This window comes from Thunnus albacares, chromosome 12 (genome assembly GCF_914725855.1).
Source record: "Thunnus albacares chromosome 12, fThuAlb1.1, whole genome shotgun sequence".
NCBI lineage: Eukaryota > Metazoa > Chordata > Actinopteri > Scombriformes > Scombridae > Thunnus > Thunnus albacares.
In genome coordinates, this window is record NC_058117.1 from 18585621 (window position 1) to 18601498 (window position 15878).

The 15878-nt window shown below is 39.0% G+C and overlaps 1 protein-coding gene across 1 annotated transcript; it reads right to left on the reverse strand.

The window, feature by feature from the left end:
* Window positions 1-12273: 12273 nt before the first annotated feature.
* LOC122993880 (5-beta-cholestane-3-alpha,7-alpha-diol 12-alpha-hydroxylase-like) lies at window positions 12274-14683 on the reverse strand. The gene has a single exon (XM_044368323.1). It carries the CDS (start codon window positions 14671-14673, stop codon window positions 13138-13140), a length of 1536 nt encoding a protein of 511 aa, XP_044224258.1. The 5' UTR covers window positions 14674-14683; the 3' UTR covers window positions 12274-13137.
* Between the last annotated feature and the right edge of the window lie 1195 nt (window positions 14684-15878).

Genomic DNA, 15878 nt, shown 5'->3' on the forward strand with positions numbered 1-15878 from the left:
TATAATTGTATCACTGGACGCAGAAAAAGCTTTTGACAAAGTAAACTGGACTTTTTTATTTTCCACCCTCCACAGGTTTGGCTTTGGAGAGTCATTAATCCACTGGATGAAAACACTATACACTTCATACAAACGAGATTACTTCACCAAGCTCCACACTCCACCAGGGAACCAGGCAAGGATGTCCACTCTCTCCATCTCTATTTGCAGTTTTCATCGAACCACTCGCCACAGCCATATGACACAACAATAAAATCAAAAGAATTCAATATACTAATTCAGAACATAAGCTTAGCTTATATGCGGATGATTTATTATTACACCTACAAAATCCTTTCACATCATTACAAGAAACATTCAAAATAATCAACAACTTCTCCACAGTCTCACACTATAAAATAAACTGGAACAAATCCACTATTCTACCTTTGACTGAAAATGCCTGGGATTCTGCAGGCCAAGATCCCTCTCTCCCACTCCACATTGGTAATATCAGATACTTAGACATTAATATTTCCCCCAGGCTGTCAGAGTTGTTTAACCTCAACTACACCCCTCTGTTGCAAAACAGAGAAGATGATTTTAAATGCTGGGCCAAGTTACCACTTACTCTTTTTGGAGGCATTGCAACAGTAAAATGAAAACCCTTCCTCCCACCTCTCTGTCAGAGAAGCAGACGATGCTAGCTGAAAAAAGCCCAGTGCTGAGTGCATCCATGAGTGCTATGTTAGTCACACTCAGATCTGTGTCTGGCTTTGCTCACTGGTACCATTATTTCTCGGACCAGCCAGCACAGCGCATCTCCCTGGGAAACTGTAATGGTCATGCTAGTAACTGTGCAAAGATAACATTTACGTCAATAAGCGACAGTTGTAACATGGGATGTGCCAGTGAATATGCAAAGATAACATTTACGTCAATAAGAGACAGTTGTAACATGGGATGTGCCAGTGAATATGCAAAGATAACATTTACGTCAATAAGAGATGGTTCCCAGGGAAGTTGGGAAGTGGCGTGATCAGTAATGTTACATTTTGGTTCTCTGTGTGTGATGATTGAAGGCTGCCAGGCCCATTTTTATTGTGAGAAATGTGAAAGATGCTGAGACACTATTGTTTCTAAGCCAGGTGCAATTGATACATTTTAGAGAAGTCCGAGACTACATTGTTTCTGAAATTTGTTTTAAGAGCTCTGGGTACTTAGTCCCAATCAAGGCCATTGGCACGATGCTCATATTGCTATTGGCACTTTTTAAACTAATCTTCTTCTATGGTCACTTGGATTAACAAAAAAATAATAATTTCATTGTGCAGGACTCAGGGTGAGCACAAGGGAAGCATGCAGGACAAAGTCACATCGGGGTCACCAATTATGTTGTGGCAGAAAGAGGTGGATGACAGAGGAATCAGATGGTCGAGACACAGTTGTCAGATGGGGAATCTCTTTTATAAACACACGTGAGTGGGCGTCTCTGCACTAAGTGTGTGTGTGTGGTATTCCGCCTCTTTCCCAACATCTCCAGATGTCTCCTGTTTTGGTTTGGTGGACTGAAATGTTTGGCATTGGTACAGGTCATCGTGACCTGGCACTCATTCGAGGTTGCATTGCCTGACCCTCATTCCCCTACAAATCATACTTGGATTATTACCAAAGTGTCAAGGTCAAACGAGGTGGAGTCTGGAAAATAAACTCAAAATTAGGAGGAGTTATGAGAGGTAAATAATATAATCTTTTATGGTTTTGCATTAGGTTCTTCGTCCCGGGATCAAGGCCTCGTTTGCTTTGTATTGCTTTTTGTGCAAAGTAAACCTATTCACATTGAACTCTACCAGCTTCAAGTGTATTTCTTTGAGTCTTTCTTTTATAAGTTTTGAGGTTAATGCTAAGTTGTGGGTGACCTGAAGATTTATTGGCCCATCTGAAGATTTCCCATGACAAAATGGTGATGCAGCAGGCAGCGGGCGGCGTTATGTCCTCACACAGGAATAATGCACCCACACACTAACTGGAGCAAGGACACTTCATGTCTGCTTATTGTCAGCACTGTATCCCGCTATTCGCGCCGCCCTGCTTGGGACCAGCATATACAGCTCACCACTCGGGGTAACACTACGCATGGCCAGTGGCATTACTTGCTCCTTAGAGACTAATGCCCCAGGCCCGAGGAGCTGCATTATTAGGGATCCCCACAGCATCTGTTGGCAGGAACACCACTAGGCCGAGTGACGCTCTACATAGCGGTGTTCACAGATGCGTCCCTGACAGGATGGGGGGGCACCTGTATGGGGAGAGTGATAGGTGGTGTGTGGCCTTCAGTGAAAAACCGACACATCAACCTCCTCGAACTTCAGGCAGTGCTCCTTTTCTAACACTTCCTGACTCTGGTCCAGGGGAGACACATGTTGGTGAGAACAGACAACCGCACCGTGGTTGCCTACATAAACAGGCAGGGTGGAGTCCGAGCCACAGCCCTGTTGAAGATGGCGAAGAACCTGTTGGTGTAAGCCTCAGAACACCTCCTGTCTCTGAGGCCCTGTTTACACCTGGTATTAACATGTGTCATGAGTGATCCGATCACAAGTGGACAGCTTTAAATATGTCTGTTTACACCTGGCATTAAAATGCGTCTCCACATGCGTCCTGAGTGACCACTTGTGACCGGATCTCACTTCCCTGCTCTATATGCAAATAAACACGGACATCATTTCCATTTTCAAAGACCAAATTCGTTGGTTATTAACCGGCGGGAGGACCAGACTGGGGGTCCACTCCGTCCAAAGCTGTGTTCAACTTTGATAACAGGATAAACAAATATACAATGCATTGTGTCCCCTTATGAAAATCAAATGCCCATCCTACTGATTCACGTTGGAATATATATACATATCAGTGATGGCTGGTGACTCAAAAAATTGGGGAGGGCAGGAGGAAAACCAACGTGGAATCTTACAACGAACTGCATCATACTATATCATTGTCCCCCACCTGATGAAATCGGAGGGGTGGGGGGCAATTTTATGCACCAATAAAACAATTTGCTTTCAAAAACAAAACCCCTGAGTGGTGAAAAGGCTGCTTCTTTAAATACATTTAGCATATACATATTGTTTCTAAACAAAGAAGTGCTCATTTTAGCCGTGGAGTGATTCAGAATGTGTCATTTTACCAACATAGTGAAATCAAATATATAGTATTGTTCTATTGTGACAACAGATTTATGTTCTCATCAAAAACAGACAACATATCATATGTGTTTCCTCTGTATTTTCTTAGTATACAGACATATATAAAGTACCACAAAGCTTATACTCTGATACAGGTACAGATCAGTGCTGAATACTAGAAAGACTGAACACTGAAAACATTTACAGATCTAAAAGTGTAGGTTCACATCAGAAAGTATTAATGCATGTATCAAATACATGACCTACACACTCTTATCTACATGCACCACATACAAAATATAGTCTACAAAGATGACCTTACACTTGTTATTCTAGTTACTGTAAGCTTATTACTAAATATACAACTCAGCTTAAAAACCAACTGAAGAAATTGTCACAAACAAGCAGCCAGACCTGCACACACTTATCACACATCAACAGGTGACTGAACAACCACTCAATTACTTCACTGTAACTTCAACAAGCAAACTAACGTTATCTACACCACATTATATGATCTCTGCTGCATTCTTGCTAGGGAGATAAATTCACAAAACAGCTACAGAGACATTTAACCATCAGAGAAGAAATTAGCAACCAAAGAGACAGAGAGAGAGAAGCTGTATCTGACTCACGTTATCTGACGTCTTCTTCTTTCTATAATGGAGTTGAAGTATCAATGTCATAACGTCCATTTGTGGCTGTTGGTCATCTTGTTTATTAGTTAACAGAACTTTGTGGCTGCTGGTTAACCAGTCTGATATCATTAGCAACAATGACCAACAAGCTAACTCTCTTGGTTGTTTCTCTGGTTGCTTCTCTCTCCAGCCTCCCCAGTGGCGTCCTGCCGCTGCTGCGCCGTACAGTCCAGATACCATTCTCACTGTTAGCTTAACAACAGTCTTTAACAGTCCTTCCATGGATGTATAAAGAGTCCTTCAGGCTGCTACAACAAGCTAACTGTTGCGTTGGCTAATGCAAGGAGCTATCTACTGCTCATTATCTACTACTGCTACTCTGCCTTACAGTGGAGAGAATTGAAGATGAAATCTGAAAACTGTCATTGGACCAACGCAATGTCAATATTACATTCTGGTTGTTGATTGGTTAGGGAGGACGTCCTCCCTTGGAGCGTCATTTTACGTGTCTTGGCCGATCATAGATTAGCATGAAAAAAAATGAAGTACATTAAATTGATGTAAGAGATCCCGCCCTGCGGAGGACAGCAGGCACCCATCCTCTTCTGTCCCCCACTTCCCCTCCACTGCTCCCCATTACCACTTCACACACACTGCTCTTTCTCCTCCTGCCCTGCAGGTGTCGCTGTTGAAGCATTTTAACCAGAATTTCAATAAAGGATTTTTTCCAAAGAACAGAGAAAAAATATTTTATAAATAATACTGAGATTTGGTAATGGTTTATTTTAACCAAATATTCTTTTTTTATATTTCGATCTCCCTCTTGCCTCTCAAAAAATAGAGGAGGATCAACCTCCTCTGCCTCTATGGACCAGCCCCCACTGATACATATATATGTATATATATATATATGTTTAGAGAGAGAGAGAGAGAGAGAGAGAGAGAGAGAAAGTTATGCGGCAATCTCCCAGCTGCACCTCTCCATTCAGAGACGCTGTGCGCATTTACGAGACACAACAGCATAACTTAATTGATTACTTAAATCTTTGACATGCCAACAGGATCGGTCAGGATCTAATGTTAATTAACGTTCTGGTGTTGTTCAGTCATTTTCGAGCTAATTCATGAACTGAAAAATTGAACAAATACGGGGAAGATGAAATGAGAATGATCAGTAGAGTGCAATTGTCCTAAATTTTGATAATTTTAACTGTAGCATATTTTTCTTTTTGTCCTTAATCATGGTAAACCGCATTTCACTCTTATTGCTATCACTGCCTATTTGCTGTGGTCTTATCTCCTCAGTATTAAAAAATCTTATGAAACTAATACTCCAGTATGACAGGACTCAGAGATGTCAAAGTGTATCATAATCCTGACTTTTATTAATTTTTACTGTAGTATTTTCTCTTAATGATCTCAAAACTTTTACCCTATTTGTGAAAATGCATCCAGACCACATTAGACCAGGTCCAGATCACAAACCACTATACTTAGACCCGTCATTTCTGGACTAAATTAACATGAGGAATCCAGAGAATCAATAAAACACAGTTTCAGATTTGTGAAACCTTTATTTTATTTGTGAAAATGCAAAAAAGGGCGATTTCACTCCTTTTTTTCACATCTAGACCACATTAGACCTGGTCTAGATCAGAAACCACTATACTTAGATCCGTCATTTCTGGACTAGATTAACATGGAGACCCCAGAGACTCATTAAAACACAGTTTCTGATTTGTGAAACCTTTATTCTATTTGTGAAAATGTAAAAAAGGACGATTTCACAGCTTTTTTTCCATCTAGACCACATTAGACCACGTCCAGATCACAAACCACTATACTTAGAACTGTCAAATCTGGACTAGATTAACACAGAGACCCTAGAGACTCATAAAAACACAGCTTCTGATTTGTGAAACCTTCACTCTACATCCTGAATGTGATGCTGTCAGAGGTAGGTTGACAGCAGTTATAACTTATATCCCTGAATAGATTTTTTTTTCTATTTCTTAAGTATAGCAAAGAAATAAATTATTAGTGGTTAAGATTAAACTTGGTAGATAGGTGTATTTTTCTGAGTATATTTAGGGCCTGAGCACCAACAGTGCGAAGGCCCTCTTGTAATTGAAGGAATTCTTCTCTATTATTATTATTATTCCAAAAGAAACACACTTTTGAGGGCCTAAACATGCTTGAAAACTTGAAACTTGAAACTTTGCACATTTGTCATGTCAAATTTAATATTTTAAGGGTCTTGGGCATGGGCGTGGCAAAATGGCTCAATGGCGCCCCCTAGAAAATTTCAAATTTGAAGCCCCTCCTTTCAGTTTCATGTAGATGAATGAAATTTGGTAGGCACATGTAACATGTCCAGACGTACAAAAAAGCCTGCTGGGGCCATACCCTAGTTCACCAAGAAGTCAGCCATTTTGAATTTAATTTCAATTTTTGCGCAGATTTTGCCATTACCAGGCATTGTATTTTAACTAACTCCTACTAGAGATTTAAGCCCACCAACTTCAATTTTTGTCAGTGTCATCTTTAGACCTTTGTGATGAAAAGTTATCAAAATCTTGAGTTTTTGCTGAATGCCCTTGCCGTGGCAATGCAGCGATGTTGATGTTTCGCCATAAAACAGGAAGTCCTTATAACTCCAACGTACATTGTCCAATCTGCCCCAAATTTCTCATGCTTCATGAGGGTTCTCCTGAATACATCTATGTGTCAATATTGAGACATACTCATAGCGCCACCTACTGGTGACAGAAAGTTACATGTTCCGTACTTTTATGAGCTGTACCAAGCAGGATGGACAGATGCCACCTACTGGCAACAGGAAGTCTTCTCGCCACTCTCCTGCTAACTACTCCTAGTAGGTAACCCAGAAACACATAAAGAGTGAAGGAAAGACAGTGAGAAATAATAGCAAAAGAGAAGTAAACAGGAAAAGCACAGAGAATTGGTGGGAAAAATAAAAGAAATTAGAAGGAAAAGGGAAGTATAAAGGGAAAAGTAAAATGACAGATAAAGAACAATAGGGACATTGTGGAAGCTATGCATATGACCATGAGAAACGCAGGAATATGGAAGAGAGAAGATAGAAAGAAGGAAGGAAAAAAAGGAAAAAAGTAAGTTAGATAGACTGAAATGTACAGAATGTAAGTGGGCCAGACAGTAAGACTGAAGGAAACTGAGACAAAAGCAGGACATTCAGATGACAGTTTGTCTGGAAAAGAGCAAGAGGATAGTAGTGTAAGGACTCCATAGGTACTTGAAACATTAGTAATAGTATTAGTTATATTAGGAATGCTACCAAAAGTTGTAGAAGTAATAATGATAACAACAACAACAACAACAACAACAACAATAATAACAACAACAACAACAACAACAATAATAATAATAACAACAATAATAATAACAATAACAATAATAATAATGTATTTATTTGTTTATATAGAACTTTTAAAAACACAAAGCACAAAGCAATATAAAAGTTAAGGCAGTTAAGTAAAGGCAGGCAGGAAAAAACAAACAAAAACTAGCGTAGACTCAGGCAAAACAAAAGGGCTGCAACACTATGACTAGAGGACATGATACACATAGTGGCAAATGACTACGGTACTGTGCAGGTCTACAGTATAAACTCTTTGGATAATGGGGTAATGAGGATCATGTCTGCAGGAAGGTGCAAGGTCAGGTGAATGGAAAAAGTAGGAACACAATAAGGACATCTAGTGAGCAGGAGGAGAAAAGCAGGGTCTGAAATGAAGGAAAATGTTAGTGGACAGTCAATTAAATGTTGATAACTGTAACAAAGTATTGAAAGAAAGCTCTTTACAAAAATGTCTTCATATATATAAATCTCCCTCTCACCCCCCTCCCATGGGTGGGGGGTGGTGGTGTGTCTTCCTCAAGCTCGGGTCCTCTACCAGAGGCCTGGGAGTTTGAGGGTTCTGCGCAGTATCTTAGCTATTCCTAGAACTGCACTCTTCTGGACAGAGACCTCAGATGTTGTACCCGGAATCTGCTGGAGCCACTCTCCCAGTTTGTGGGTCACAGCCCCCAGTGCTCCAATTACCACTGGCACCACTGTTGCCTTTACTCCCCACATCTTTTCTAGCTCCTCTTTCAGCCCTTGGTATTTTTCAATCTTCTCGTGTTCCTTCTTCTTGATGTTGCTGTCGCTTGGGATTTCTATGTCTATCACCACTGCCTTCTTCTGTTGTTTGTTGATCAACACAATGTCTGGTTGGTTAGCCATCACCAGTTCGTCAGTCTGGATCTGGAAGTCCCACAGGATCTTAGCTTGGTCATTCTCAACCACCTTAGGAGGTGTCTTCCATTGTGACTTTGGGACCTCCAACCCATACTCAGTGCAGATGTTCCTATACACTATGCCAGCCACTTGGTTATGGCATTCCATGTACGCTGTTCCTGCCTGCATCTTACACCCTGCTATTATGTGCTGAACTGTCTCAGGAACATCTTTGCACCTGGGGTCCTGTCTGGTGTGGTAGATCCCCGCCTCTATTGATCTTGTACTGAGTGCCTGTTCTTGTGCTGCCATGATTAGTGCTTCTGTGCTGTCCGTCAGTCCAGCCTTGTCCCTCCATGATGGTTCCTCCTCCTCCTCTGCATCATCGGGTTTCTGCTGCCTGAGGTATTCACTTGACAGTTCACAGTCCAGCACCCTGAGATATATATGTATATGAAGAAGAAGACTGAATTATGGTACTTCTAACACAGGCCATGGTACAGGCTTTCATTGGCAGAAGCAGTGAGAGAGGTTGACCATGGCCAATTAGAGGAAAGGTGAGAGAACAATGGTAATTCTGTTGAAGTAAGAATTTGAAGAGTAAATTAACCAATTGACCAATCTATGAAGACGTTTTGATTGTTTTTAAAAAGGTAAAAATAACTTTTCTACTTTTGTTTTGAAGTGAGAAAGACGAGATCTTCATGGCAGTCAGAAATTAAATGGAGAGACGTGGACTACTTGAAATTTCAGATAACAAAGGCTGCGTTGTGGCAATACTGTAAATCATTAACGTTAGCATTTTCACAATAGAATAAAGGTTTCACAAATCAGAAACTGTGTTTTTATGACACCTTAGCCTCTCCATGTTAATGTAGTCCAAGTAGCAAAGTAACGAAGACTGGGTTGTGGCAATACTGTAAATCATTAACGTTGCCATTTTCACAAATAGAATAAAGGTTTCACAAATCAGAAACTATGTTTTTAAGACACCTTAGCCTCTCCATGTTAATGTAGTCCAAGTAGCAAAGTAACGAAGACTGGGTTGTGGCAACACTGTAAATCATTAACATTGCCATTCTCACAAATAGAATAAAGGTTTCACAAATCAGAAACTATGTTTTAATGAGTCTTTGGAATCTCCATGATAATCTAGTCCAGATTTGACAGTTCTAAGTACAGTGGTTTTTGATCTGGACCTGGTCTAATGGTCTAGATTCGAAAACCACTGTACTTAGAACTGTCAAATCTGGACTAGATTATCATGGAGATTCCAAAGACTCATTAAAACATAGTTTCTGATTTGTGAAACCTTTATTCTATTTGTGAGAATGGCAATGTTTGACAGTTCTAAGTATAGTCGTTTTTGATCCGGATCCTAGTCTAATGTGGTCTAGATGTGAAAAAAGAGTGAAATCACCCTTTTTTTGCATTTTCACAAATAGAATAAAGGTTTGACAAATCAGAAACTGTGTTTTAATGAGTCCTTAGAGACTCCATGTTAATGTAGTCCAGATTTGACAGTTCTAAGTATAGTCGTTTTTGATCCGGACCTAGTCTAATGTGGTCTAGATGTGAAAAAAGAGTGAAATCACCCTTTTTTGCATTTTCACAAATAGAATAAAGGTTTCACAAAACAGAAACTGTGTTTTTAAGACACTTTAGCCTCTCCATGTTAATGTAGTCCAGATTTGATAGTTCTAAGTATAGTGGTTTTTGATCTGGATCTAGTCTAATGTGGTCTGGATGGGAGAAAAGAAGAAAAATCACCCCTTTTTAGTTTTCACAAATAGAATAAAGGGATTGAGATCAATAAGAAACAAAAATGCTGCAGCAAAAATGAATAAAACTCAGGATTATGATACCCTGTGCTACTCTCAGATGGAACCCCTCCATTGTTCCTAAGAACATAAGGAGCTCATTTAGGTCGAGAACTATTCAGAGAGAGGCATTTTGTCCTCCAGTGCCTTGTAATGTTATGTTGAACGCACGGCCCCCTTTCGGCGCACTGAACAGCTGTTTGTGTGCTATGGAGAGTGAGTGGCTAGTAAAACCCTATCCACCTCTGCCAGTCCTCATAAAACTAGGGTTACAATATGGTAACCGTCATTTCCTTTTCAGATGTTGGAAATGACGTAGAAGACCAGCCTATGACTATCAAAAAAAGATATGACGACTGTGGGTTCAAAATCTCAGTCTGTACCTGAAATGGATATCTTTTTTTTGGGGGGGTGCATCTCATCAGGATTCTTGAGACTTTTAAATTCCAAATAAACCAAATGTTCTGCCCATGACACACAGCTATGTCCGATATGGGCATTAATAAATTGTCATTCACAAATGTTCCAGTTAATCTCAGTCTAATAGAGCCTGTTAAAGCCGTACAAACAGTCTGCAATTAATGACCCATTATCAAGTGTCTGGAGGTAGAAATCATTATTAGTTTTGGAGAACACAGAATATGCCCCATGTGACATGCATTTGTATCTGACCGATAAAATAAATAAAATTTAAGACCATTTTACCACTTCCACTAACCCAAAAGTGACAACAGAGAAGAGGTGACTGGAATCTTACCAATCTCCAGTCTGAATTTCCATATCAGCATGATACTGTAAAACTGGATAAATCCTTTGTTTCTCTCTGACATTCCAATATACTACCATTAGGTAACAGAGGGGCATTTAGTTTAGAAATATTAATGTAACTGAAATGAAGTAAATATGTTTCAAAATCTGAGCAAAGATTGGCAGAAAATAAAAAAAGATCACCAATAATGATATTAACATATAGTAGTCATTTTGAAGACCACTTGAGTCAACTAAGAAACTCATTGGGTCATGCTTAGAGATGGTAAGTCACTTACATGGAAAAAACCCTAAGGAAAAGTACAGTTGTGACTAATAACAAAAGCTAAGGCGTTATTCTCATCAAACCATGACATCATGAAAAGTTTCTGAATAGCCCTGATTGTGATTGTGATTTATGAGATGCAGGCGATGACATTCAGAAAAGTTCAAATTAAACTGTTTAAACAATGTCATATGGCATTTATTGGTGCCAGATGTATGTCCGGGACTATGGGTTTGTGTGTGTGTGTGTGTGTGTATGTTTATGTTTGGCAGTGAGTGTTTCAACACACATCAAAGCAGCTAAACCTTTTGATGGTGGGGTGAAATTGTTCTCTAAAATATCAGCATCTTTTTGTTTATCCTTGTAAGTTGTAAAAGTGATTTTTAAAGAGGATTTTTCTCAACTGATACTGGAACATGTAGTATCATCATTTTTTCATGTAACATATTGTATGTATATTGTTTAGTTAGTTTAGTAAACATGCAAGATCTCTGCACAGAAAGTTGAAAAAGTTGATTTGAATTGCCCCAAATGAGTTATGAAAATCTCTATGTTCTGGACCTTCATGCTTATTCATGACCCCTGAAACAGATTGTAGACTTTATAAAAGCATAAGAAAAATAGAGAAAAATGAGTTTCCAGACCTGTAACTCAACATATTCATATTTATATACTTTTTATCCATTAACATTTTTTTTCCAAATGAGATATTTTGTAATGTCAAAGGGATTACAGCACCTATCATTATGTAAAAACTGTATGGTCAGCTCAGTGGAATCATATATTACATTATATTGTTTAAATGTTGTAATAGCTAATTTATCATATCTGTTGAGTAAATGCTGAGTTACAGAAAGAATTACAATCATGATTTATAGAGCAATTACATTGTAAAACAATAAAGCTCAGAGTCTATATCCATTATGACATAGCTTTATCAAGTAAAGGACAATTTACTTGGATTCTATCCTGATTAGCAGGTTGGCACCTTGCATGGCAGCCTCTGCCATCAATGTGTGAATGGGAGAATGTTGTGTAAAGCGCTTTGAATGGTCAGAAGACTAAAAAGGCATTATTTAAATGCAGTCCATTTAGCATTTAACAAACTGTTGTTGTTGCACTGCTGTGGGCTGGTAGGAAGGGCATTTTTTGTGTGTGTATGCAAATACACAAGAAAATGACAATAAACTAAATACTGAATCTTGAAAATAGACTGGGCTAATATGACATGGTTATTATTTAGCATATAGTTTGAATTAAATTTATTTATTTATCTAAAAATATTAAAAGACTTTGTATTTTGAATCTACATCCATCTATGGTCCCAAAAAGGTGATGTCTGGCCCTGACAGAAGAGGTCATAACGGGTCACATCATTTGATCATTTGGTCAAGTAAAGGCTTTATTAGAAAGGTGGAAAAAAATCAAAAAACAGATACACATTATCTCATCCTATTGCAAAGTTGGTTACTGTGGTTACAGGTGCAGTTTATGGAACACACTTCCCTCCCAGAATATAAACTGACCTTCTAGTGAAACCAGTCCATCGATGATGTCTGATATTAAGGTTACACAAACAAAGACAAAGTATAAGTTTACATGACTACATCTAATAAGATACAACACTAGACTGTAAGTGTAAAATAATCAAAAATATCAGCAAGCTTTTCATTTTTGACTACAATCTCAATTTCTTCATTACTACAAAATTTGACTTAACTTTTGCAATACTGTAATCAATTATTATAGGTTATCACTTCACTGAGTATTGCACAAGCACTATAATTAATTACACATGTAGCTTCACCTATTGAGAATTACATCACACTTGAAAACAATTGTGCAATAAAGCAGTTACAACATTCAGTGTCAAACCAACAATCCATTTAAGGTTTATGATCATATTATTGTTAATGAATGAAACAATGGACAAAAAATATAGATATCAAGATTGTGATTTATAAACTGTTCAAAATATAGTATTAGTGCATTTTTATATTGTACATTTCAAGGGGACTGATCATAGTTCTTATTTAGAATATGTTGACAATTTATTTATATCGACATATATAAAAAGTTATTTTATGTCCATTATGTGCCTATAATAATATTAGTGATATCTCATGAGTGGAATCTCATGTTTCCTAGAAACATCATTGTCAAATTAACACCTACTGAGATGATCACAATCAGAAAAAACCCCAAAAACCTGATTGCAGGTTTAATATCTGAGTCTGTATTGAAACTGAACGTCTCTTTGGGGCTGCATTGATCCAAAGCCCCATCGACTGTAGTCAATTTCAGGTATCTTCTCATCAGGATTCTTCAGCTCAAAGTCGAAGTAGACCAGCATAAGGAAAGCAAACTGTTTCAGCTCATTGGTGGCAAAGAAACGCCCAGGACACATGGAGACCCCAGCACCCCAGGGCATGTTGAAATACTTCACCTTCTTCCCTCCTTTATAAAAATCAGTTTTCTTGTTCCCTTCTGGATTCAGAAAGCGGTCATATTTGAATGAATGTGGGTCAGGGTGGATTTCTGGGTCAATGTGAACAGCACTGTATGGAAAGACTGCCATTCTGTCACCCTTGCGAATGAGGAATTCACGACCATCAGCCATCTTAATTGCCATATCCTGCATCACCGCCCTGGTGAGGAGTGGTGCAGCAGTGAGTCGGAGGGTCTCCTCTACAGCACTGTCTAAGACTGGCGTTTTCATCAGCATGTCACGGGTCAGGTCAACCAAAGGGCCACCACGTGTGACTTCCTGCCCAGATTCCTTCAGAACCTTATCTACCTCTTCCTTCACAGCCTTCATAGCTTCTGGGTGCTTCATGAGGAAGAGGAGCAGCCAAAATGAAGAAGGACCTGTGTTGCCCTGAGAGGCCCAAAGAAGCACAAACATGTACCTGTTTATCATTGACTCGTCCATACCAAACTCCTCTTTGGCCTGCTGCATGTCCCACACCCAGCGACTGATGTTGTCCTTGACCTTCATCTTCTGCACTGACAGAGCGTCCCAGAAGAATTCCATTAGCCTCTGTGCTTCCAACCTTTTCCTCGGGGGCAGGACCCCATAAGCCAGGTTGGGGAAAAGTTGGTCATATTTACGAAACTCGTAAAATAAGGCATCTGATTCAGCTCTGTCTTTCTCTTTGGCACTCCCCTCATTCTCTTCAGACTTGGGTGGCACATTGCCATACAGGGATAAGTAGCCAGCCCTAAAAACAATATTGTAGCAGTACATAAACAGTCCATCTTCAATCCAGGTCTTCTGGTCTGCAGCTGAGCCGATGTTGTGCAACATGAGGTTCTGCAAATTACTCATCATGGCTTGTGTCATTACCTCCAGGCCTTCCCCCTTCAGGTGCTTGTTGCTGGACATGTGGAGAATCTGGTGGTCCTCCTCTATAGCTGCATAACCAAAGACTTTGCGCACCAGTTGCCGAGCAAAGTTGTTGAAGTCCAGTTTTTCTCGACTCTCCTTGACAAATGCCCCAAATGACAGAGGGTCCTGAAGAAATGTAAAATAAAACCCTCCCAGCTGCACTGTGAATACATCACCGTGCTTTTGCTTCATTCTCTCTAGAAACTTTAATGTGTCCCTGCGAAATTCTAAGACATGACCCAGCCAAGGTATGAGCCCCTTATCCAATGGGGGTTCTCCTGGTCGCCGCTTTCGAAAAACCCCCAGGAGGTACAACCCTCCAATCAGAGAAGCAAGAAAACCAACAAGGATCGGTAGCAGCAGTCCCATGACTGATTCGTCTGACAACCATACAATGAGTTGGAGTTAAGGTCCACAGCTTGGATAATAAGCAGACTTTTGCTCCTCCCATTGCCTAGGGGATTGGTTTCAGCATTCCTGGAAGTACACACACAACACCCACCCTTTATAACAGGATACAGTGAAATTTACAGGAAAGATCATATTTGAATTGCAGTACATTTATGTTATATTGTCATTTTAATTTTTGTGCTGTCATTCAATTCTACCATTACATGTGTATGGTTACCCACATGATGTCAAAATTTCAAATTATGTGGACACATGGGTCTTTCTTTTCTTATGTATTTCTCACATATTGTTTCAAAGTGGTGAAATAATTTCACAAATGATCATGTTAAAAGGCATAAAACATATTTAGAGGTTAGAAATATAGATATGAATAGCTCTAACAGCTATTAGCTGTTAGATATATGAATAGCCCTAACATACTTAATACAGATTTGATTATATCAAATGGATTAGACATTATGTAAAACTGCACAGTCAGCTCATTAGTACAGTACAGCCCAGATCCTAACAACTGAATCCATGCTTTTCTGCTTTTCTCCACTGTGTCAAGAGTTTAAAAGCTTTTTCTTATTTAAAAAAAGTCGCATAAACACAAAATATGTGTACAATTATATTTGTATAGAGTTGGCCTTAGGAATATGAAACACATCACTTTAAGAAGATTATTAATGGTCCTGAATCTACAGATTTTTAATATTGATCTTTTTAAAAGTAGAAAGGAGGCAAAATTATATCACAAAATGTATTTTAACATAATCATCTATAGTCACCTGATTTTCAAAGTGTTAACAGTGGAATTTCATCTGCTCTGTGAGGCTCCTACACTAAGTCATTAGATATATAGTGCCATCTACTGGAATGTATAATTACATAACAATTATTTTAAAAGTAACAGTGCAAGAGTGTTCAATGTTCAACCTATATCCTCCTATAACTTACAACTTGCGTTCTCCAGAGCAAAATATTTTAATTTTTAAACCACATAATAAATTCTATTATGCTACTCCACAATCTTGAAACTGCAGAAGTACCCTCTTAGGTACAAGTACCCCTGGTTAGGAATCACTGCAGATCAGCTTTGTACTGATCCCTCTGAAAGGCAATAAAATGACAGAAGTACATGACATTTCTACATCACCTTAAGACTTTCTATGAACTGGTCC